Raw genomic sequence first — 25,797 nt, 5'->3', positions numbered from 1 at the left:
AGAAACCGAGCCTGCAAACAGACATGCTTGATGAGACAACCGCTCTCATGTTAATTGGAACAGAAACTTCATTAAGCCAGGGAAGAAATAAAAGCATCGTCTGTGTTTCTTGCACACATTTTGTCCAGATCCTGGCAAAACAAAGCAGTGTGCTTCTGGACATACATTAAACAAGAAATCTAATTATTACAAGCATCTATTTGAAATTCCAAAGTATGTACATAAAAAGAAGAAATTCTGAACTCAGGAATTACTCCAATGGTAGCTATACATGAGCTTTCTCAACTTTGTGTTTAAAACATTACTAAACTTTATCTAAATTTAGAATCTATATTATTGTTATATAAATTTAGATTATTAAAATTTAGATTAAAAGATTAAGAAAAAGAAAAGTGTACTTATCTGGGAGGCTTACTCATTTCCCTCCTTAAGTCTTACTTATAAGGTCCTTAAATATTGAATGCATTGGGCTTATGAAATTTTTAAGCCACAGTATTTGAATCAGAAGATTTTATAAAGTGTCACACTTTGCTCTTGCAGTATTATGTCTTTCCTGTGTGTTTACTTGAGAATGTGTCTCAATTTATATTATTCTCTGTAAACACAATCTTATTTTTCAAAGTTCATAAACTCCTGTAGAATATTGTGTGAATCCATCTCGTGTACTTCTTTCCTTGCAATTATAATTTATCAAGATACATCACTCCTGAATGCATACAGGCATCCTCACATCAAATACAGCTCTTCAGCTTTTAATAGCTAGTGCCAGAAGATCCGTCCTTCTGCTGCTGCTGAATGCAATGTGTTGATGTCTCGGCCACTATTTAAGCAGTCTAAGACCACAGGTCACATTTACTTCTGAGATACGGGGGGGGGGGGGGGGGGGGGGGGGGAGGAATCACAGCTGATCCTCTCTCTCAAACTATCTGGTGACTGACTTGCCAAGAAACATCACAGCAAAGCTCATTCCAAACTGCAAACATTTAAGATTAAAGCAAACTTGAACTACAAACATTAAAAAAAAAAAAAAACTTAGAAAGATTAAAATATCTTTTTATACAAATGAGATTACAGGATGACCTCCCTGATGAAGAATTCACTTTGTACAGTGGCGCAACCATCTTCAATATTAACCCTTCCATTTTGACAGATACTCATATAGAAACAGAGAACAGAATATATTTTACAGACTTCTAAGCACTGTATCTGTCAAATGTCAAGCATCTGAGCTACAGAGAACCAGCTTGCAGCTGAAGTTAGACCAGGAGACAGCTATGGAGATAGATAGATAGAGAGAGAGAGAGATTGATTTTAAAACACAACCTGAAGTTAAAAGTGCCCCCTGTTTCTAGTGATATCAGTGCTGGGTATCCACTCCCCTTACTTGCGAAGTACTGACTTTCAGCGGTGGTTAAATACCACAAGCAGTGTACTGCAACACCCTGACCCTGTGCCTGAAAGGTCAGGAATGGAGAGCGTCTCCTAGACACAAGCTTCAAGACCTGATAAAGAGAACATTCACTATTCTCACTATCCTGTCAGGCTAAAGTTTAAGCTCCATAATAAAAATAAAGTGCTTCGCTTTGAGTTTGTTTATTTTTTTTAATTTTCTCATGAGTGGGGACAAACGGAGAAGGTGTGACAACCAAACCCAGCTACAGGCAGAAAAAGCACTGATTTATTGAACACTGCTAGACAATCAAGTCAGGTTAATCAACATCAGTAACCAGAAAAGAAAAAAAATCTTTTTTTCCTTATTGTAAGGAACATGCCATACGCTTTCCTATTTCAGTTTAAATTTTAAGCAAAACTAAAAGCAAAATATGCATTTAAGCCTCCATAAGTAAACATCGGTGAAAAAACAAAGCTTTATAGTTCCATTCAAAAAGTTAATTTAGTCACATAAACAATTTACTGACAGACATTTGGCACTTTAGGCTGTGAACAAGATTAAGATGAGCACGAGGTTGCCAATGTCAAATTATCTGAAGATGGAAACTCACATTTCTTGCCATTTTGGAACCAAGTGCAGGATTTAATTGCTGAATGCAGTAACTCTTTATATTTTAAGCAGGGGAAGGGGGACAGCAGAAAGAAGAGCATGTTAAACAAGAAAAACAGATGGGTTCCTGGAGAACTGCAAAATTGTAAAAATCCATATAATATAGCTCAGGATTTAAACAGCAGGACTAGGTAAATACCGAAGTACTTAGCTGAAACTCAGCAAAGTTGTGCAGAAATGTCCACGTACCCAATCGTCTCCTTAAACCAACATCATGACCCAGCTCAGTTTAAGTCTCAAAGGTTTACTGGTGCCATCTCCCCCCTCCACCACGGACACAAACAGAAGAACTGCTTTCATATCTTTCATTCTTTTAACTCATCATGAAGTAATGTGTTCTCTGCCGGATGCACAGTCCAGTGGGACCAAATGGCAATGGCTCATCTACACTTTGGTGTTCATTGAACTGCAACCCACAGCCTGGATGACCTGGTGGGAAGCATGCTGAAAGCAGTGAGCAAGCCAGCAGCATTTGAACCCATACTGCACAGAGGTAGCAGATTGCAGAGGTTTTGCCCCTTGATTATTTTTTTTCAGCTTGGCATGTTGGGCAGAATTTCAGGAACACGTCCCAGCGCTCTTCATTTGTATGACAGGACAGGTTTTACCCATCATTTTGGCAACAAACACATACCCAGAGAACACAAGGTAAGTGCCTGTATTTTGTAAACCTGGTAGGAACTTCCCTGATCAATCTTAAAGTTTCCCATTCAATTGAGATTTTTATGGTCTCCAATATGGAATGGGTAAGCATTGGGTCCTACTGCTTCTGGATGCTAACACATTCCTAAAAAACCACAGGCAGAAAGCATCATTTAGTTTAATGCTCTGAAACCCTTTTCAGAGAACTTATCCTTATGCCAACACCATTTTGGAGACAAATGGGATGCCCGCATCTCAGAAACACCACCTTTCCTCTCTCCATCTGCCTTCAAGCTCAGGTAGGGCACAGACAACATGACACTTTCCTGACTAATGCTCAAGCTGTCAGACAGTGATCGGATTTCTTTGCTGACCTACTCTTTCTAGCTGAGCACTGAAATGATATGGCTTCCTTCTGCTTTAAGAAGTTCTAGAAACCAGTGTGAAACACCACCACTTCTAGTGTCTTATTTAAGTATCAGGCAGCCTTTGGTATCCTCCTCTTCATCATACTGCAATGGAAAAATGATGAATGACACAACTATGAAAATAATATAGCAGAACATCTAGCTGCAAATATCTTGTTTCCATGAGAGCATCAAGATCTCTACCTCATATACTTTATGGTGAGGATCCAGAAGGAGATACAGAATGCTCACAGACAATGAAATCTGCACAAGTGAAAACTGCTGAAATTATAGTCTAAATGAGATGGTGCTGGCAGACTGCTTGCAATTTGTCAAATTTCATTAATTATAAAAACATGATAAGGATATTCCTGTACTCTTTCTTAAGAAAGAGGCGCAGCAACTCATAATTTGCTTTGAAACCAAGGATGAAGTTCGAGACCAATTTATTATTCTAAGGAACTTATTTGTCACCCCACACACAACCATTGCTCATCCCTGCATGCCTTACATTATTTTTGGGAACCACAGGTTGCAAAACTGCATCTCCCCCTGTGTAAATTAAAATCAGTCTGAAATTTGAAGTCCTGCAGGATAGTTCTTGCCATGCATTATTAGCCACAAGGAAGGTGCTACAGCAATTCTGAGAAAGTATCAATTTCCTATTCCCTTTCTTGACTGAGTAAAGGCATAGACACTATGCTTGTGGGAGTCCAGCTACCTAGGACATTGTTGCATAGAATTTCTTAATAGTTCTGGTTGACTGGGCTACTTCAGTTAAAAGCTTGTCGAAGACATCAACTAAATTTTAATAGTGGAAGGTTTTGAGTATGCAACCTCACGCTGAAAGGGGACCATTTTCCAGGAATTGCTAGAAAGTAGTACTTCATAACGCAAGTTTCCTCAAGGTATGCTAGGCTTTTTAGAAAACAAAGGCAATAATAAGTTGTTGTTAGCAGAGTTTACCCTGCTGAACTGACAAAGTTTCCCTTTGGAACTATTTGCCAGAAGCAATTTGTCTGTTGATCACAAAAGGGTATAGAAAGTACATCAACGTTCCCTTTTCCTTCCTTTTCTTAAAGACAATGTAAACTACTTGCACATACACTGTCTTACACATGGCAAATTTTACAGTATTAAATATTAGCAACTGCAGAAAATCCCAGAATAGCTATAGAGCAGCTAGAAAAAAGAGGAGAAAATTACCTTATATTTGCTTTTGAGTAATGATTTCCTTCTTCAAAAAGGAGGAAAAAGCTCTTCCAACCTAAACCATCTATACACACTTACCACAAACATTTCTGAAATTCTGTAAATCTATTTGAAATTATATAATTTATCCTAGTCAAGAATTTGCCTCTTGAATTCCAACAACTGTAAATGATATTTTCTGGTTCACTTTTGAAAGGAAAGTGTTATGACTGTCAGAGGCAAGTTGAACCATTTTCTTTTTCAACGTATAGCAGAAGACTTCATCGTTTAATCATTCCAAGTGCTTACGACAAAAGAAGTAAGGCAAGTTGTAAGGTCTGCATTAATATAAACATTCTGATGACCTCTCATACCCCATGGCACTGTGAGAACTCAATTTTACATTAATAAACCCTAACACCAAACTGTTAGAAACTCAAAAGACACCAGGTATTACAACTTACATAAATTATAGCTGAGATCAAATGGCCCGTACAAGCAATTGTATAGTGATAAAGCCTAAGTGGATGATATTTAAACAGATATTTGATTTACGGCAGAATTTTATATCATGCTAGAATTCAAATGACAATTTACAAGTCCAGAGGAAAGAAATCCCTGTGCCATGCAAACTAGTGTTTGCAGCACTGTTTCAGAACAGCTTAATATTGTAACTTTAAGGAAGAAATTCCTCCCTCTAATAGTCTCAGGACACAGTCTTAGAAGCCAAACTATAAAACCTGACATTTAAAAAGAGAATGAACAAGCTACTACTTCATCCCCAGGTAGGAAATAACATCCTCAGTCTTCTGTGAGTTAAGTCTCATAAACCTAATTTTTGTAATATAGCTGGCTGTGGTTTCTTCCACCAAAAGAAAGCTCTGATGTGAAGTTTGAGGATCTGATTCTCAAGTTCTTTAGCAATGTACAAATAGTGAAGACTGTGGAACAGACAGCACCATCTCTTAGTAGCAGCAACACCACTAGTTAATATTAATCTGTGTTCCATCAGAAGAAAATGTGTTTTGTACTCAAGTTTGAGATGCCTCACAACAGTACTCCTGGCCAGCTTTTCCTCGATTCCTCAAAATGGTCCTGCTTTTCCTAGCTAAGAAAATTTGCAGAAGAAAAAGCAGGTTTGAAATAAAATGAGCCAAATTTGCAGAGGAGGAATCACACAGATATGCACTCTTGAGCCAAACTTCCAACACCTGCACAGGTTACAAATGGCTCCCCTGAGACCAGACAACCCTCTTATTCCCCAGCAGCAAGCAACTATAGATAATTCTGGGTGAAAAAAAAAAAATCCATCAAGGAAAAGATTTATCAAAGAAAAAAAATCGCAGGCTTCCAATGCGATCCAGGAAAATCTCTCAGCCAATAGTTGCGGCAGCAGTAATTGTTCTAAATCTATCAATAAAGCTAAGCTGCTCCTTCATTGACTGCAAACACCAATTTCTTTCATGGAGGATTACAAGTTGATGTTCATGGTCTCGCTACCGCCATTAGGGTGATAAACAGTTTAAACTACATCAGGATCTGACATGTAGATCAATTCTGGGTCCATAAAGAATCTACACAAGAGGTTCCCAGACAGGGATTTACTGCCCCCAGTTTTTATTCTCTCTTGCTGCTAAAATTACTTCTGTCAAGTACTTACAAGAGTAAGAAAAAAAAAATGTAAAAAGAATTAATTTTTCATGTGCTGCTGGAACAGTCTTTTTAAATTTCTGAGTTTTTAAGGCAAATATGTGACTGCATTCAAAATTATGCTGAACAGCAGGTGGTATTTAGCTAAATAGTGAGCCAGTCACACGATCCGCTCACTATCAAGCAGACAGCAATTTGAAACACTGAACTAAGCTGTCTAGATTTTCTCCGAGGGCAGTCACAGGCTTCATGTTACCAGTGCCAAATTATATTAGACATTTAATTTTAAACCTCAGGTACTTAAATGTAAAACCTTACAACAGTAATAGTCATAAAGCAGTGGGGCATTCCATTTCAGAGAATGGATTTTTCTATTTTTCCCCTTTAATTTAACCAGCACCTCCTGTTTTGTGGCTCTGCCCACTACAAAGTAATTTATCTAATTAGGAGATGTTCACAGCTGCTTGAAAGACAGAAGCCCCAGGAAACCAAAGGTCTGGTTCGGAAGACTTTGAAAAGTTCTCCGGAGCCACACAAAGTATTAATTTAATGTGAAAAAAAGGTGCAGAGAAAAATTGAATCCCAATATGTTATTTTGTCTACAATAAAACCATGTGACAATAAGCAGGCATATTCTCCAGTACATTGGCATTTGAATTCCAAAAGATGCTTAGCTTCTCGCTATACCTGCTGCTTTCACAGTATTATCTTTTTATGACTAAAATTCAAAAATCTTTTAATGGAGAAAACCCCCCTGAAATTAAAAAGGGTTTTTCATGCGTCAACTTGCCAACATAAAGGACATATCTATGAGCTTACCAAAAGATGATACACTGATAGCAGTGAATTATTCTTGAGGTTTTGTAGCAGTTTTATCACAATACTTCTGCTTCTTCTGACCCTTAGTTGCCTAAAACTCCAATTTTTCCCCACATATTTATAAAAACCCCAATGTTTCTTTTTTTTTTGAATTAGAACCTCTGCAAGAAATTATTCAAGTCAAGCTTATTCAGAAGCACCCACCAGTCATCTGCATTTTTTGAATAAATATTTCATAGATAATGCTAGTTGTCATCTCTTTTGATCCAGAAGTAATCACATATGAACATCAAGTCAGAAAAAGGTACTGCACATACTTGGGAGTAGAGAGCTTGTATAGGAGAAAAGGTTCCCTTCACCAGGAATTTAAAACTAGCTGAAGTGCAGCCTCAGCAACAAAAGACAAGTCCAGCAAATATCTCGAAAACAGAAACAGCATTACAAAGTAAAGGGGAAGGGAAAAGGTAGGAATTTAGGTTATATTTCTACTTTTGAGCATGTTAATTATGTGCCATTTTTAGGAACTCATTGAATTCTGCATTTTGAAGATTTTCCTCTACTGCAGCCACCGTTTTCACATCTGGCACTAAGGAACATGGGGATGGCATCTGCTCACCTGTTGGTAGGTATGGCAAGGTGTAAAGGACCAGAGACTACATCCTGACTTTCACTTGCCTCCCTTCTAGGGTAAATATACAACATTCTCCAACTTTTTTTGAAAAGCTACAGTATAAAAGAAGGGTGCAAAAAGCCACAACTTTGGTATAACCTTTTAAAAGGAAAGTAGAATTGGGGTGGATTAAAACGATGAAGCAGCTTGGGAAAAGGAGAGAGAAATATACAGCCTTAACCGTGAAACCGGTTCAGTCTAAAGGAATCCATGTAGGGCACTGCTGATTGCCATAAAAGACTAACCAGTTTCCAAAGGAAGGGGTGAGTTGGGTGGACACAGAAGAGAACAGCACTGAAACATTTTATCATGCTGCTTAGCAGGATCTGTGGCTGTCACCAAGACTGAAATAAAGGGTGCTTGCTTTATAAAATTCTTGGCCAAAGTCTGTATCATTTTGATGCAAATATCACGCTCCTGAAGATGTTTTCCACAAGTTTAGAGCTCCAGAAATGTATGTGCTTCAGCAGCTATGAACTTGAGAGCTAATGCCACTCAGAGCCCTCAGTGAGTATGATTTTAAACCCTCTGTCCTCATAAGGTGGCACTGAAAAGCTGTCCAAAGCTGCTTAAATACCCAGAGCCAGCATCAGGGCTATACTCAGATTCAAACCTTATACACGCGCGCGCACACACACACATACATATATATATATAGATATATGGGCATGTGAAATAGTTTTCATACTCCTATAACTCTCACTATTTTAGGGATAGCCATCAGAAACAGCTTTTACTCCCCCTTCTCCTGTCCTGTTTACAGTTTACCCCCCCGCTATCTATATTCTCAAGTTCTTCTCAGTTCTTTCTTCTTTCACACACTCACCTCCTTTCCCCCTCCGTTTCATGAACCTTCCATGGTTTCACTAACTGCCTATGAAACCCCATGCTCCTGGACACGTGTGCTTCACCAGTATGAACCATCTCTGCACCACACCACAACAGAAACACCCGAGTCCCAGCCCACCCGCCACAGCTGCTCCAAGGATGCTCTTGTTTGCGTAGGCAGCAGGTCACCTATAGGTGAAGAGCATTATATCTCTGTCCTTCTCCGGCACTCCGCTGAGGCCTGATGCACCATTTTGTTACCAAATATCATGCATACTCTTTAAGAACAACAATCCCTGTCTCACTGTTACAATCTAATAATTGCAAAACACCATCTGGAATAGTGTTTGCTCCTTTTAATACTGTTAAACGCTCCACAGAGAAAACACTACTACTATGGCAGTAGTATGCATACATTAAAGCAAGAGCACAGCCGAGAAAGGACACGCCGATGAAAAGATCTGGAGGATAATTTACTGCTAATACCTACCACACAGAGTAAGAAAATAATATCAAGTGAACAACCTACATTATGTACCTGAAATTAAAATTAAGCAGTATTATAATTACATTTGCTCTTCCTGCTGAAAAAGTATTGCATTGATCTGTTCTCTTTTACCTAATTTTTCCTTTTTATCTCAGATGCTAGAAGTTTGGCTTCCAACAGAGCATCTGGGTGAACATCAGGTTGTGGCTTTTTTTTTCTTTCTTCTTTTTAAAAAAGCAAACCACCAAATTCCCCCTTCACCCCAAAGCAGATAAACCCCCCCAGCTCCAGGTTTCTTACCACTGCTAATGCCAGAGTTTGCAATGACTGTTGCCTCACTCCACTGATCTGCACTGGAGACCGAATAAGAGCGCTGATGCATACCATCCGGACGACTGTTGAAGGAGACTAGACTGATCCCACTTGCCATCTGAGACACAGATGTGCTAGTAGTCACGTTCCCTAGACATAAATGGAAAACAAATTGTGTCAATAGAGAAGACAAAATTGATTTGCATGAAGATGGATGGGTGCATCTTAACAGAGCAGAAGAGATTACTTAACCAACACAAAAAACCAACACAGCCATCCCTGAAACTGAAGACAACGGTCCTGTGACTAGCTTAGGGCACAGCAGATTTCAGCAGCTCACTCAAATCCAGCTAGGAACTTCTGACAAAAGAGCCTAAATTCTTAAGATTTCACCTCCTTCTGTTCATTCATTTTCTGGAAAACACAATCCTCCACAAATTTGCAACCAGTCACATTTTGTAGATGTTCTCCACTTGTCACAGGTACAGCACGAAAGACAGACTGCACAGAAAATAACATTTATTCCCGAAAACCACTGTTCACACAAGCAACCGAGATAAGACAACTAAGCCAACTCAAAGAGTTTAAAACAATCTACCTCTAAATAATATTTCACATAAGTATGTCCCCCAAGTCAAGCCAAGAACACAGTGATGGGGAACAAATAACTACTAGCATTGCGAGACCAAGCAAAAACAACTTACTTGGAGTTTTAATCCAACAATAGCATGACACAAAGCACACAATAGAGGCTTGTTCCACTGACTGCAAATACCATTCTCATGTCTCATCCCACTGCAATGCGCCCATCACAACTCTAACTGAAGGCCTACTACACAAAAGGTGAGATACAAAGAATAGCCTTAGCCAATAAACACTAGAAACATTTTAGTACTTTCATGATCAGTGAGGTCTAAGACAATAAAATGCTGGGAGGTATGCATGAGAGGGAGCAACAGGGACAGGTTTCTCGCCATAAAACAGAAGTGTGATCTGGTTGAATAAATTTTAGAGTCAAAACAATTAAAACGTTTCCAGAAACTCAGATTTCTGATGGTATTACAACTTGATATGGGCCAAAGTCTGCTCTACAGTTTTTGCTTCTGAGCACGTTTTACTCCATTCCTAGCACAGGACTTGCATATTATAAAGATACAGAGATTTTACAATGCTGCTTGTCATTCCTTGTGGCAGGCTCTCAAAAGGTACCCCATAGGTCTTCTATGGATTTAAGAATACTAGGGGAAGAAACAGACACAATTTTATAAAACACCCTAACACTTTGCATTTCCATTGCACCTTCTACTGATGAGTTCAGAAAAATTAATGAATTAATTTTCAATGCTCCTGTGAGGTTGTTAATTATCTGCTATCATTTCCCCCATTTTTCAGAGGTTAAATGACCCAGGGCCACAAAGGAAGATTGTGGCAGACTGGAAAATAAAACCCAGATCTCCTGACTCCCAGTTCTATCATTATGTCTTTTCCCAGAGCAGCCTTTGGGAAGACAGCAGCGCTTAGTGAACTACTTTGTGTTTATTAGGGTTGGCATAATTGTCCCTTTCTCTCCTCCTCTTTCCCAAGACTAAATCTCATCTTTAGTCCTTAACACAGATCCATCACTATAGTATCTGTCCATCTGAGTCTTGAACATACTTACTCAGTCTTAAGAACTTCTGTGTGGCAATCTCTACTTTGTAGACATGAAATACATACAGAAAAACTAATTTGCTCAATTGTGCAAAGTCTAAGGTGGATTTTGGAACCATATTGGGACCTCCCAAGGCAGTGCTTTAGCTACTGGCGCATAATTCCTCTCTAATCACCTTCCTTGGGCAACCCTTTTGTCCAGAATAATTCCATAATCAGACCATCATCTGCCAAACTGTTGAAAAAATTCATGCCTCCAACAACTGGTCCTTTTCAGGACATTGTGCACTTGACCCCACCAACTGAGAGCAATTTGTTAATGCCAGTATTTTAGCACCTTCTAAAGACATCTTCCAAAGAAATGTTCATCAAAGAAATCAGGCCTACAGAAATAAAGGAGGATCAAACTATAGCTCAGCATCTTAAAGTCACAATAGAAAATGGAAACACTAGCTGATGCTACATTTATTTTGAAGTCTCCTAAAAGAAACACCTCCTTCCAAATGAACTTCTGTGATGCTGTTGATGCTCACTTTGAAATAACGTTTTCCTCCAGTTTTCACAATCGAGAAAAACTATGAACATTAATAAATTATTTTGATGATACAACAAATTAAAGAGAGTGGCTGACATGAATGACAGAGCTTGAGACCAAATGGACTCTAGAAATTTGAGTTTTAGGCCAACATAAACACCATGTGCTTCACCAAGGTGAAGTCCTAAGCTCTGCTCCTGGGGCAGAACAACCTGTTGTAGCAGCAGAGGCTGGGCACACCATGACAGGCACCTAGAAACACTGTGCTTGGTTCTGGGTCCCTCACTTCAGAAGGATTGTTGGGAAATGGGAAAAGAGCGAACAAAGAACTGCCAAGACAGTCAAAAGTCTTTGTTTTTGCTGTAGCACCTTTCTGGGCACCTTTAGATTGTTAGTGGCAAATGGCTTTGGAAACAACTTATTTTCTTCACAACCATCTACCCTGCCAGACTCAAGAGCAATGCCACAAAAGCACACTTTTAGCCATCTTTCATTCTGCACCTAGTAAAATGGGAAGCTACATGTGATGAATTCCTGTAAGAGCATCTTCATAACAAAGATCATTAAGGAAAAAACTGGTATGTGAAAGCTGAGATGGAGCATTTCCTAGGTATCATGGGAAAATGGAAACAATTACTGGATATCTTTGCCTGGATGACACATCCCCATTACTCTGTGCTGGGTGGCTGAGTTGCAGAAAGCGGCAATATTTGTATGTTGACGTCTTCTGCCTAGTTCACAGATTTCTGAACAGAAATGTCCAGTCACTTTCTAACCATGACGCAAAACCAAAACCTTAAAAAGATAGTATCAAGACTCCTACATCACCATGTGAGCCACAAAAGCTTTGCTTTCACCTTAATGCCATCTTACGAAACTCCACACCCCACATTATGACATTAACCTGTTGAGGAAGTGACTTATTCTGCAAACCAGGATTTTTCTTTCACTTGATATTTCTGAAAGGTATAGGCTGCTAGGAAGAAATAGGTGCCATGTCCCATCATGTAATACTTTACTGATGAATGATGCAACTCAACTCAGCTCCGCCTTTTCTATTGCCGTAGTCTGATAACCCTGCTACCTGCAACCCTTGCGATAACATTTATTCAAGGTTAAATTCCACTTTGTTCACATGCTGTAAGGTTTTCATGATATATCAGACCATGCAAGACAGAATCCATGGGTAGATATCAGAAGGGCTAGACTAGAGAAAACAGTCTGCTCTTTCCTCTCCCCATCCTGAATGCATTCAGCTCTAGCACAAACTTGTTACAACCTTATTTAAAAATCATTATTTCCCAATCCATTGTTAATTTTTCCACTTCTCAGTCTAATTGCAGCAAGCCCAGGACAAGTATTCCACCACCCCAGTAGGCACTAATGCTGTCACACCAAAACAAGGACTACTGGAAGTCAACTGCTGTTCTTGCACACTTTGTATGCTGCACAAAGCTTCTACAAAACAATCCTACGGCTTTTCCCGTCTATAACAGGCAAACCCCAATCCAGACCTCCACAGAGCAATTGTCCTTTATTTTTGCTCAAGGATAAAGCCTTAGCAGCAGAAATCATCTGAGTCTTTTAGCAGACAAGTGAGAGACAGTTAAAAAGAGGAGGCCAGCATTACTCACTGAAAAGTAAACCCTGTACATTGTGTTAGGCACATGAAAAGCCTTTATGTCAAGATCCTACAAGCAATGCCTTGATGCATTCTGCATCTGTTGTCTCTGCCATCTGTACGTGTATACACGCACATATGTATATCTATCTATACATAGACAGATAGATACATATCTCAATATTAACATGAAATCCATAGCCAGCTACCTGGCCCACTCTGGAGCTGTAAAAGAGTGCCTCTTCAAATACATCATATATGCATCAGCTGGTTGCTTAAGTTGATTAGCAGGGGGCAGTTAAATTACTATGCTAATCCATGTATTCTCAGCACTGTTTCCTTGATATGGATATGTGTATATGCTTACTGGGAAGCCTTGATTAGTTCAAGCTTCAATGTGTCAAAGGCTCCAGATTCTTTCCAAAGAATAATTTTAGCTGTACTCACATCCCTAAAGTGTGGGAGCTGATTTGAAAAGGTACTTACCTCTACCATATGCTATTTTTCTTTAAACAATTTGCATTTCAAAGTGAGTATGGCATTTATATTTGAATGAATATCAGTATGTTGCCAGAACTGGTCTCAAATGAGCAAAAAAAGATGCTGGTCTCCTATTGAACAAAAATGTTTTCATCTACCAAAGGAGCATCAAAGGAAGAGTTCCTCTTTCTAGCTCGACAGCTTTATTAAAACTATCTTTTCTGATATTATAAAATACCCCATTATGATCCCGCTTACAAAACGTTCAAACAATTAAGCTCTACAAAAACCATCCAAATTAAGATTCAAGATAATTTCTAGGTTTGGTCAACGCTCAGCAGAAGCGCCTCTGAGAAAAGTGAGCGTGCTCACACAAAGTCCAATTTATATATCCATCTATTCAGTGTAAATAGCTGCCAACAGCAAAGATGAGGCAACGACAAGAGACTCAGCAGAAGAGGAATTAAGCAGAGGAGTGCATGCCTGTGTGTACGTATGTACATATTAAGAGGCTGATGGAAACACACACACTGGGGGCAGAACGTGTCCTCATTTCCCATGCACAGAGGCACTCACTTTGGCTTGTCACACACAGTTCTTTCAGATTTACGAAACAACAGACCATAAATGCAACGTCAGGTTACAATACTTAGAAACATTATGAAAATAACAAAGATTTATACAAACAAAGAACCATACAAGATGTTAAGTGCGTACCTAGTCAGTAAAACCCAAAAGATAAAGACACTGTGTATTACAAAAATTTCAATGAAATACACAATAAATAAGGTTTAACATAAATGTTATCTTAAATATATGCAGTACCTGCCCAACTGAAAAATAAACCGTTCAGGGTTTTTGTCGTGTTGCTCTTGTAATGGCACAGTAGGGTGGACAGCATTTTAGCAATTCCTCTTTTGCTGTATTTTAACTTAACAAAAATAATATAGTGAATCATCACTGGGCAGCACAGGTTATTTTAACAGACACATCACTTTAAGCCTTCATCAACGATGCCACCCACTAATTAGAAATGCGGAATGAATTACAAATGCAAATTCACAACTATACCCTAAGAAGTGAGATACAAGTGACTTAAATACATGGAGGTGGTCTCCATTTCCTGCTGCAGAGACATTTGTGATCTCTCCCAAACAAATCACTTAGTTACAAGAAGTTACATTCAGGGGTGCGATTAATATACTCTTGAATTTATGAGATGAGCAGGCATTGCATGAGTCGTGAAGCAGAACTGTATTTTTGTATGAAGCGGCTGCGTCTGAGACCTGGAGAGAGCGGCTGCACAGAAGCACAGAAAGACTGAATCAGATGAACTACAGCCTACTGCTATGCTTTCACCATGGCCATGTTCTATTTGTGTTAGGCTCTTCATGTTCATGATGAGTTTCTCTTCCAAAAAAAGAAATAAACCTCTTAAGGCCAGAGGGCTGTGCTCACCAGCTGTTAGAACTAATGAAAAATACATTAGAGTTGTGGGTCAGGAAATCCTGACTCTTGATATCAGAGGGTTAATTGTTTCAAATCATGTTGGGTCAATTTATGTTGCAGGAATACTGCCTATTCTTGAAATGCCCTCCAATTCAGTAAAAGGCACTGTCAAGTAGATTAGATTGGCTGTTGGGGTCGCCAGTTCAAAACCCATACCCAACACTGCTCCCTGAAGTTTCTTCAGGCATTAGGGTGCAAGAGGAAAGTGAAAGAGGCCACTTTGCTATTTGCAAAAACATGAAAAGCATTCCCTTCCCCTTTCCTCAATTCTGCATTATGTTCAGGAATTAATTCCCAGAGTTGTGCTGAAATGTTTCCAGTGGACAAACCTTTCCTAAGAAGCAGCTGACCATCCAAGCTGTGCCACTTTCTACTTTGCCTATAAATATGAATGTTGGGACAGCGCCTGCTTTAGCTGAGGAAAATTTTGGAATGGCTCTTCTGGTTTCTATCAGTTTGCTGCCTCAGATCCCAGCATCCATCTTTTATAGATGAATCCTCCTTCCCTTGCCAAGTCTGGAGATCGTGCCCTGCACTGAGATCTGGGAAAACTGCTACTTACAGCTCCTTGACTTTCCAATTGAGCAGAGTAAGTCCGCCTGGGGAAGGAAGGTGCTGCCCAGGTGTCAGAGCACAGTCTGGCCATGTTCTCAGGAAGATCAGCTGTGGGACCGGAACTGGAGAGCTCCAACTTCCATAACCAGGTTCCTGAGTGGGGTTATTGATGGGGGAAAATCCACTGAAGTATTGCTATGGATTCTGTTTTAATCTGACAGCACTGTGCAAACAGCACATCATTTCTGCCTTGGGCTTATCAGGGACCTAAAATAACTTGAGGTTGCCCATACATGGAACGAGAGAGAGAGATGACAGTATCTTTCCAAAATACCAGTATTGAAACTCTCCTTCAATACACTGACAATCATTTTTCAATACTATAGCAAACAACTTGCTTATGTGTTTTACTTATTTTTAAGATTTTTTTCAGAAGCATTTATTTACTGAACAAATTTCCTATGGATAAGCAGCTATTAATAGAGGAAGACCTTCCATCTCGCAGCCTGGCAGGGCAGTCTCTGCAAACCGGGCTTGATTAGTAGTGTACAAACCGAGAAGGGTCAATAATAATGAACAAACAAGGCAATGCCAAGAAATATCCTGGCAGTGAAGGACACGGTGCTGGGAGTATAACGAGAAAAGCTATTATTCTCAGAGCATGCCAAACCAACACAGCAAGTGTGGAGGAAAATTAAGTCATCAGAGGAGACATCTCTTCTAAACAAAAGTTAAACTCAAGATCTTCACCAAGGGCTTCTGCTTAAGATCCCAGAATATTTATTCTGCTGGGATCAAAGTGGGATTTTCTTTCCCAACAGGCATATTACTGTTTTTTCAGTAGTTTTAACAAACAACAGACTAAATAACGTATGCTTCGCTTTCTGGGCAAGTCCTGATGGTGGTTACCTGCTTGTTAAGGGACTGCATCTTTAAGACCCAGAGGTGAGCATTTTACACCGGCAAATGCTGTACTTTGTATTGCTGTCATTTGGTTGCAAATCATGTTAGCGATTGTGAATTTAACTTGGCAAAAAATAACAGTGCAAAATCAAATAATTCCGAGGTATTACGCATGTAAAGTGAAGCATGTGTAGGGGCCTGAGGCAAAAGATGTAAAATGCTTCCTAATCCCTTTGACTGTCTGTGGAAGTTATTAATAATGAAACTGGAGAGGGGGTGGGAGGAGGGGGTCTTACCTGCGCACTGGATCTACATCGAAAGCTGGTAAGATTAGCCGAACTAACTTTGGGAGCTTTCCACAAGCCTCCAAACCTCTTCAAACCCTGTGAGCTGCAACCAGAGCCTATTCGGGATGGGGAGGGATGACTGCTGGTATTCAAATATCCTTCAGACTTAAGAAAATGGAACAAAGAAACTTTATTTTCGAAAAAGAGACAATAGATACGAATGCGAGATGACTTTTTTTTTTTTTTATAGCTATTGCCACTGTAACAGCAGCTAAGTGAATGCATGTCTGCAGTGTGAGCAGTTTTGATAAACAGCCTCTGCGGGCCACACAACGGGGATAATGTATCCTTAAGTACTGCCAATGAGCTGCCATTCTGCACAGCCAATTACTTCTGTGCGTCTGTCACTCAAAGGAAAAATGACTGAGCCCATTAGATCAAACCTTTGTCACTGTTCCTAATGCACTCTTAGGCCTCATTAATCTGAGGGAGCAGCAACACAGCCGCCGGTGCCTCATTGCCTCCCCCACAACAGGCCCACGTGAATCTTCTCATCTCTCCCCCAAGTGCACCACGTTAATCAAGCTCTCCTTATTACCCCGGTCCCTGTCACGGCGGAGAGCGCTCTCTCTCTTAAATGCTCTCATTATGGTCCATCTTTAGAGCCGGCTGAGTGTAAAAAAAAAAAAAAAAAAAAAAAGAAAAAAAAAAGAGCCAGAGAGAAAGAGAAGAGGAAAAAGCAAGTCCGATCACATTAATATTCATGACAATAATTAGTATTCTAGGTCACTGAATATTCATGCTATTAGTTTGGTTTTTTATGGGTTTGCTGGATGTCCTGATTGCTGGAGTGTGGAGGAAAACAGCATGGTTGGGACTTTAGATGTCAACGGCAGTTCAATACTCAAAACACATTTGTGAATTTTTTTCCCCTTTTGGTAAATCAGCTTCAACTCTCTTGATGGCTTTAATATTTTAAAATCACTGGGGGAAAAAGAACGAGCAATTCCGCAAAGGTCTTAACAGCCAACCGGTTAGTATTACAATGTGTAACCATCAAAAATTGGTGAGATTGCATTGGGTGGACAAGACATATCTGTGATTTTATTCAGGATACGGCGTAACGGAGGCATGAAAATCAACCAGAGTGAAACAGGCACAGGCTGAGCAGCACTGACTGCATCTTGTCTGGCATCTACAGTCATCAGCCTGAAGCTTCATGACACATTTCTTAGGCTTCATCTACCTAGTCTTCATTAGAGATGGGCACCATTTGGCCACCTCAGGAAAGAATCCTAAGACAGTTTGTTGCTTCCTCCTTTCTCTAAAGCAAAAATCTAAGCAAATACTTTTTTTTCTTCAATATATAACAAATGCAGTGCTTTTATCAAATAATTATTTCATTGACACTAATATTTGCCCTGCTCCTTTTTTCCCCACTGTTAAGGAATATAGGGTACTAACAGTGAAAGTTTATTTCTCTCTAGTTCTGGAAAGAACAAATCCTAGTCCAACTGAACTGGAAAAGATGACCTTGAGGGATCCCCCTCTAGTGGGATGAAAGGGAAATCTCTGATGCACTTAAAATTGGGCTTTTTTTCCTTTGAAATGAGCAAACTGACAACTTCTCCTTTCATTTGCTACAGCTGTATATCACTGAACTAACAGCAAACCCAACCAAATGGAAAATTGACTTGGGTGATTAATGACAAAAGTGAATCACAAACTTGCATTTGTGATCTGTGGCAAAACCATAAAACTCACGCTCAAGTTGAAGCGCAGAAAATGTTTCACGTTAAGGCAAGTAATTTCACATACCACATTAGACTACAAAATTAGTAGCAAATAACTACCAACTACCAACCTCTGGCCTCGTGGGAACTCCACCAGATAAAATCTGGCACTGTCAAGTCACACACTGCTCCAGTACACAACCTCAGTCACCTACAAGTAAGGAGTTCAGAGCAGATTCAAGAATTTAGGACTCGGTTCTGCATTTATTTGTGAAGGCACCCAAGATCTATAGGCTTTGGTGCAACTGCCTATGCTCTTGGCTTGATACACATTTTTACTCATCGTCAGCCTGAGCATAACATCCGAATCCTCACAGCAACCTCCAATTAAAAAAAGATTATCACACTATCTACAAAAATACTGATGAATTCAGCATACTTCAGATCGAGACTTGAATTCACAACGCACCACAACAGAGGAGTGATCCTACCCAGAGTTTTCCATCATGCTTCCCCTCCTGCATATGACACATGACACTTCAGAGGATAGAGGCTCTCGGTACTGGACTCAGCAGATATTAATTCAGACACTGTGGAAAATGGCTACCCAATGTGACAGGTAGGGCTGTAGACATAAGTTAGGCTTAAAAGGTAAAAGGTAACAAAAAATGCAGTAGTTAAAGAACAGAATTACTAGATAGGTACTAGAATCTAAAGACACCATGTCAGAAATCTTACTGTGAAGGTATACTGGTCTAATTGAAGCACCAATTCCCTACCTTTTTAAAAGAAAAATCTGGAAGGCAGTCCATTCCAACTCAGCCTGATTCCAAGCACTTCAGTGTAAAATAAGACTACTTAATGACTACTGCATTGATTTGATAGATGATCACAATTAATAACAGATAGAAAACTCACATTTATAAAAATGTGAAGATGCCGTTCTTATAACATGTCTGAAATGTCACATACAGTTAGCTGATAACAACCTTTAGCATACTTAACGATGGCTATGTAGCTAAGACATTTTAGGATACTTCACATACTGTACAGTCACTATTGTAAGTAAATTTAATAGCACCAAATTATTTAAATGAAGTGTTAATCAGGAAACAATTTATCTCTACACCATAAGCTATTTTTAGATGTGAACTTTCTACATCAGTGGTTCTTGCTGCAGCTCAGGCTTTGGGTTGTTTGTAGAGGAGAAGAAATAAATGACTCTTGGGAGAGATTTCAGGAGTAAGTTCACCTTCAGGTCAACCAGCTCAAATCCAGCCCAACTTGGGAGTAATTGAAACCTGGACTCACTCCTGCTCCAAGTCAGCAAGAACTGAGTCAGCTTCTAAAAGGCACAGAGACTTGGCCAGTGGCTGATTTACAGGACTGCTGGCCCTTATGACATTGCCACATTATGCTACCAACTATTAGATAGAGTTTGAACTGAGCAAGTCTGCAAGTTACCCTATTCTGAAGTACTTCCATCTGAGATGCATCAACAGAATGATGGTCACTGCCATGTAAATGTAATTTAAATTTACAAGTTACTCAAGCATCATTCAACAACTTTGATTTAAGACACCACAAATATAACATTAAAGGGAACAAACTTCCATTTCCCCCAACTAAGAGATTTCTACCCAGTTAGCATACAAGTACGAGCACCTTTCATAAAGCCACAGCTAAAACTCTGTTATTTAAAGCCTGTATATAACAAAACTAAAACAACGCCCCCACCCCTCTGTATTGCTAGGGAGAAGCAGCCACACAAAATCCCAATTCTTACAGGATAAACCCCAAATTGCACCTTCAAGAACCCAAGAAAGCCCAGAGACCAGCTTTCAACTTTTAAAGTGTCATGGCAAAACTTCTAGGAGAGAAAAGTCAACCTTTTTCCAGGTAAGGTGTCTTGCAACAGCAGAAGCGGCCTTACCTTCTACTCGTTTGCCTGTTTTTTGACAGGGTACAGAAAATACTCCTTTTTCCCACTCTGTTTCCCTTCCAGTTTGGTCACTGTCCTACCAGGACTATACACATCAAGGGAAAAGTGTTTTTCCCAGCTCTTGTGTCAGTGTGGAAGCCCAGCAGGAAAGAGTCATCTTGAGTTATTTTTCTTCATATATTCTCATCTAGGTTTGGGGGGGGGGGTTGTTTGTTTGTTTTAGTTTTTTCTTTTTCTCTCTCTGAAACAAACTCTCAAGAAGGACTGGAACTTGGCTTTTGTTGTTAAGATGACTATTTCCCAGAGATATCTGCTTCCAGATGTTTGGGACAAACACATTTACAAATCAAGATAGCTGTCACTGAGATACGGTTATTTTATGTCTGTTTATCAAATAGTCTTTAAAACCAGAAAAACAATCTTGCTCAGACAAGAAGTGCCACAAAGCATGACTAAATTCATTGTGGTAGGAATTACATGCTTTTAAACTTTTCCTTCTTCATGTGACATCTACATCAATTGGACTGAACAGAAAAAACTTTCACTTACTGCTTGGCTGTTATAAATCATATTACCAAATAACTAAGTATACCCCTCTTGAATTCACAACAACATCACCCTGATTAGCCTAATTCCTTCTATTCTTCTCATAGTAATGCTATGGAAAGCACCTTTGGAAAGATCTTCACCACCCTTAAGCATGCGGGAGAAAGAGACTGAACATGTTTGATGCAAACGATCACTTATGTCCAAGAAGGCTTTAGAGAGCGAAGGTGATAAGAAGAAAGAAGAGCTCAAGCTGCCCTACTGCCTCACAGACCATGGTGGGGATTAGAAGAGAAGTTGAATGAAGTTTGGAACTCTCTTCTGGACGGTGTGTTATGTCTTCTAGCAGCAAGAACTGCCTTGCAGAGACACAAGGTACCAGTGATCATGCCTGCAGAAATCAAGTGGGAGCTAGGAGATAAAAGCTACCCCCAAAGCGTTTCTTCTGAGATGCCTGCTCTTACTCCCTGACCCAAGCTATCCCAAGTCTGCCCACGTGCTATCCCTGACACCTATGCTGAAGGGTACTAATCTGAGATGGCATCCCCATGGCACCTATTTTACAACCCACCAGTTCAAAGGCAAGAGGCTTTGCCTTTGTTTCCCTATCAGACCAGCCGATGTGCTGGCATCTACCCAAAATACAAGAAATTCCACTAAGAGACAGAGAAAACTATCTGTTGGGCATTCACGAAAGAATGAATTTAAAACATGTCAGTCATAGGCAATCAAATAGTCATCTAATACATATATTTATTGGCAAAGTTGGCACTGAAATCCATACCTAAGGAGCAGCTTCTGAACAGTGTTTAATGACACAGCATTGATGTCTTCAAATGAAGATATCATTTAAGATAAGCACTATTTGACTGTTTCAACAATACAAATGCATTGACTTTTTTGGTTTTGATGTTTGAATGAGAATAAGTTCAGACATTTACAGGAAAACAAGTTAGTGGAAAATAGGTAATCTCAGCCAAGAAAGGCTTTTAGTGGGCCTGGGCTATCACCATGTATAAGCAAAGACAATGAATTCTATTTCAAGGGACGATCTTCAACATATTAATTGAGCAGTGGTATTCTTTTCATATCTTAGCTTTTCCAGTAACCTGTACCAGTTACATAACAGCAGAAGGAAAATTAAGTCTGTTCCTGACCAGTTCAAACAATTAAATGAAATATTGTCCTCACTTCTAACCATGGCAAATATTACTTCAGGTACCAAGTCTGCACTGACAAAAGCACAGAACAGAAAACATCACTGTTTTGGGGAAGAGGTAACATGTGAAGCAGTGATAATGTAGTGTAATTGCAGCCCTAAAAATAAAAATAGCGTGTGCTAATTCTTTCTGTGTTTGGTCCAAACCTCCTCTGTACAGCTGACCTGTGTACAGAAACCTCCCAATGAAAAAATAGTAAGACAATTTCGCCCGTGATCAACTCTAAAGCATCACACTTTAGATGAAGACAATGTTTTGCCAGCACTAACAACTGCGAAAAAGCTCCGAGACAGCAGAACAGACTGCAAGGGATAATTTGCAAATGTTTTTAATTGCATGACATATAACTGCAGAGATACCAGAACTCCTCCCAGCACTCCAGAAGCTGAGCACCAAGTACCTACAGGTGTCCCACCCAACAGAAGCTATGACCCTCTTCATAAAAACCACTGTCAATATACTTCACCATGTGAAAGTTCAGACTAACAAGCCAGCCACAGATTGTGACAGTGTCTTTTTACAGTACTAATAACTCCCCTAATACTTTGAAATCACTTCCTGCAATGCAGCTCTTCAGTCTTACCTGAACATGAGAGTATTGAGAGTGACATACGGACTGATGCACAGCTGAGCTGCTGGCAGTTATTTCCTAGATCCAGTCTGTCATATTACTGTTTCTTTTTTTTAACTTTTTTTTAAGTTATACTTTACTGATTAGCAGTTCATTTTTTTTGTTGTTGTTGTTTGCTTTTAACCTAACCACTGACTGGATCAACCAGCTTTCTTAGAAAAGCTCCTCTGTCTTGCTGCTGCTGGTCATCCTGTCCAGTAATACAATAACCAGACAGACCTCAAATTTGGTCTTTAAGTAAGAAAGATTCAATGAAGACAGCTTCTTCAGAAGAAACAAATTCTGTGAAGGAAAACCCCAAAGAAGAGACACCATGGCTGATAATGCACTGAATGCACCAACCTGAATTTCAGAAGCAATGGCTGCAAGGAAAAATACTACAGCGGGTCTGAAACTACCCGCGGTGTATGCAGCTGAACTAATGAAATACAACCTTACAGAGATGTTTGCATCTTCACTGACCCTCCTCTCACCCCAAAACCTTAGCCATCCCCCTTCTATATCCTCTGACACCCAAAATGGGCACAAGACAGCAGGTAGCGAGGTATGAACAGGTTGGCTGGCTGCCAAGTAGAGTATAAAGCTGTTCAGTCCTGCCTGTCTTCACCTGCTCCCCCCAGCAAGTTATAAAGACGCTTCAAAAGTGTTATGCTTCCAGCCAGCTATAGGGGTAGTATAATTAAGACATCAATATTTGCTTTATCTATGGGAAGAGGGCCATGCTAAATAAGAGGTCAAGAACTTGCTTAAAATTAAAGAAAGATCAGTGTAGCGTCCCAGCTGCACGAGAGGGGAAATGAAGGTATTCACGTGGGTAATGATACAGAAATCAGGTTCAACTTCCCTTGGATACAACTCTTTCATACATTAGGAGGACATTAATTATTTTAAGACTTAACCACAGTAGATCTCTTGAGCTGTACTAACCAGATATCAACAACAGAAAAGGCTTTCAGTATTTCTAAGCAAGATGATAAAGATGCCAAGAGAAGTTCCAACCATACCCACCATGTTATTTGAAAAAAACTATCTAAAAGCAGAGCTGTCTTCCAGCATTTGCACTTTCTAGCATAATTAAATTTTCTCTTTTAAAACAATTGCTGTGCGATAAAACCTCAGGCTAGCCAGGGTACATACACAGTGGCTACCACCACTGCCAGGGAGAGCTGTCTACTGTACAGTTTCATGTACAGAATACATTACACGTGCAGAGAGTCCTGATACAAAGTGAAATGTGCAATATTCATATAAGTCATCTACAAGCTGTTTCCCTCTGACCTGGCAATCTAAACATATGCCAAAACATGTAAAATCCATGCTATAAACTTTATATTAGTACGTATCTCTGAATATGTTTTCAGAAACGTACTTCTCTGGAGCAATCAAGTAATTTTCACCTGTGTTCAAATGTCTTAAAAGCAGAAATCTCTTATTTCGATGTCTTACTGCTGGTTTATTGACTCAGTCCAGCACTCTTCTTCCCTAAATTATGGAATATGTTGAAAAAACAAAAACATTCCCTGCACCCAGTCATCTAAATTAAACAGCAAAATGGAAAAAACAAACCAACCATGAAAAATTTTCTCCTATGAACTCTTCCAGTGGCAATGCTAGCTCCGCACCTCTCAAGGGTAAGTTAAAACTTGAAAAAGAGTCTGATGAAATCATGGCTTCAGACATTTCAGGTCCCGGGCCAAACTAATATAACATACCACACAAGACCTCCAGTGATGTCTGCTCTTTGGCACCACTGTAAAGCCACAAGGCTGTTCTTTCTTTTCCTTTTTTAAACATTCATCTCAATGAGCAGCAACTGCAGTTGGAAGGAAAAGCCCTTTCCCTCCTCCCCTACTATAGAGGAATGCACATCAACAAAACACAAGGAATTACATCTTGACTTGAAGCATAAGGTAACTATTACTATCCAAGAGAAGACTCTTGAATGGCAGGGTGACGGAGTTCCTTCCTGCGGTTGCTCATCCCACCTGTGTAGCATGTATTGCACAGGCACAAAAGTGTGTTTGGGTGGTTTTGTTGCCACATGTTGGAGGCGTCTACGTTACTCATAAATGCTAAAGGCACTCAGCATTTTATGGACGTCATCCCAAACATGCTGACAAAACTTCCATACCAGCACTATGCCATTTTGAGTTTTGTATAAGCTATGCGCTTTACAAGATAAATTGTCTTAAATGTTTCTCCTTAATGCAATTTTTTAAATCCCTTTAGCTGTATGTAGTTCAGCGAACAATAAACTTTTTTGTTTAGAGCTCACAAGGAGCTATAAACTACTTCCATAAATGAACTAAAATAGCTTTCTACAGAAGAATCTTCCTGTTGGAAAGTCCAAAATTATGCATCCTTCTAAAGGTGGGAAGAAGAACTGCGGATCCCACCAGGAAGCCATGAAAAGCCCTTTCAAATGATACATATCCTGTTTTTCCAAAGTATTAGACCTAACAGATCAGTTGTAAGGCAGCATCAATTCTTCACATATGCTAATTTCTGTGAAATTATGTAGGGTTTTGGCAAGTATAAGGTAACAAGTATAAAAAGATGGGCACTGAAGGTTACTCAGAAACTTCAAATCTCTCATGGAGGACAGATCAGCAGTCAGGGCTTAAAAAGTTACACATCAGTGGTTATTTGTAAATTATTAATAGATATCATCCCCATCAGTAGTACATGACAATTGCCTACAAACACTGGAAATGCAGTCTTTCTCTTTTTTCCCCCTAGCATGGTATTCTCTTACCTGAATTCGGCGAGATGTGTAAACTGCTCATGTCCTTGGAGAGGCCGTTTGTTTTGGGACTGGAAATGGGTGCACAAGCTGACGTAGCTCGGGGCGGCCTCTTCCCAGGGACTTTCACAGTGGTTCGCAGCAAGTCGATTTCTTTCCCGTGAACGTTCTGCATATAGTCCTGGTAAGAGAAAAAAACACCAACAAAACCCTATATGAAACAGGTAGTTTGGTAAGCAATAGAACTAATGAAACCTGGTTTCAAAAGACTTTTGCCCTACCTCATCTGCCAGCACCCGCCATATGGTGTTCCCCTTCCATTTTCTTAATCATCTCTTCCACACTTCTCACTACAAATACCCCCAAAAGTCTGG

At 39.7% G+C, this 25,797-nt stretch overlaps 1 protein-coding gene across 10 annotated transcripts in view; it reads right to left on the bottom strand.

Moving 5' to 3' along the window:
* The window catches only part of AGAP1 (ArfGAP with GTPase domain, ankyrin repeat and PH domain 1), a 390,622-nt gene that overhangs the window by 103,301 nt on the left and 261,524 nt on the right, over positions 1-25,797 (bottom strand). For 8 of the 10 annotated variants that reach the window (XM_049800184.1, XM_049800193.1, XM_049800202.1 and 5 more), the window contains 2 exons: positions 25,436-25,604; positions 9,057-9,218 (listed from right to left, as the gene is read on the bottom strand). In XM_049800184.1, coding sequence (XP_049656141.1) covers positions 9,057-9,218; positions 25,436-25,604 — 331 coding nt within the window. The remainder of the gene's footprint in view (positions 1-9,056; positions 9,219-25,435; positions 25,605-25,797) is intronic. The other 2 variants (XM_049800209.1, XM_049800178.1) reach the window with 1 other exon arrangement.

This window comes from Accipiter gentilis, chromosome 1 (assembly GCF_929443795.1).
Source record: "Accipiter gentilis chromosome 1, bAccGen1.1, whole genome shotgun sequence".
Lineage (NCBI taxonomy): Eukaryota > Metazoa > Chordata > Aves > Accipitriformes > Accipitridae > Astur > Astur gentilis.
Note: the sequence above shows the minus strand (reverse complement) of the source record. Positions and strands in the feature narration are given on the sequence as shown.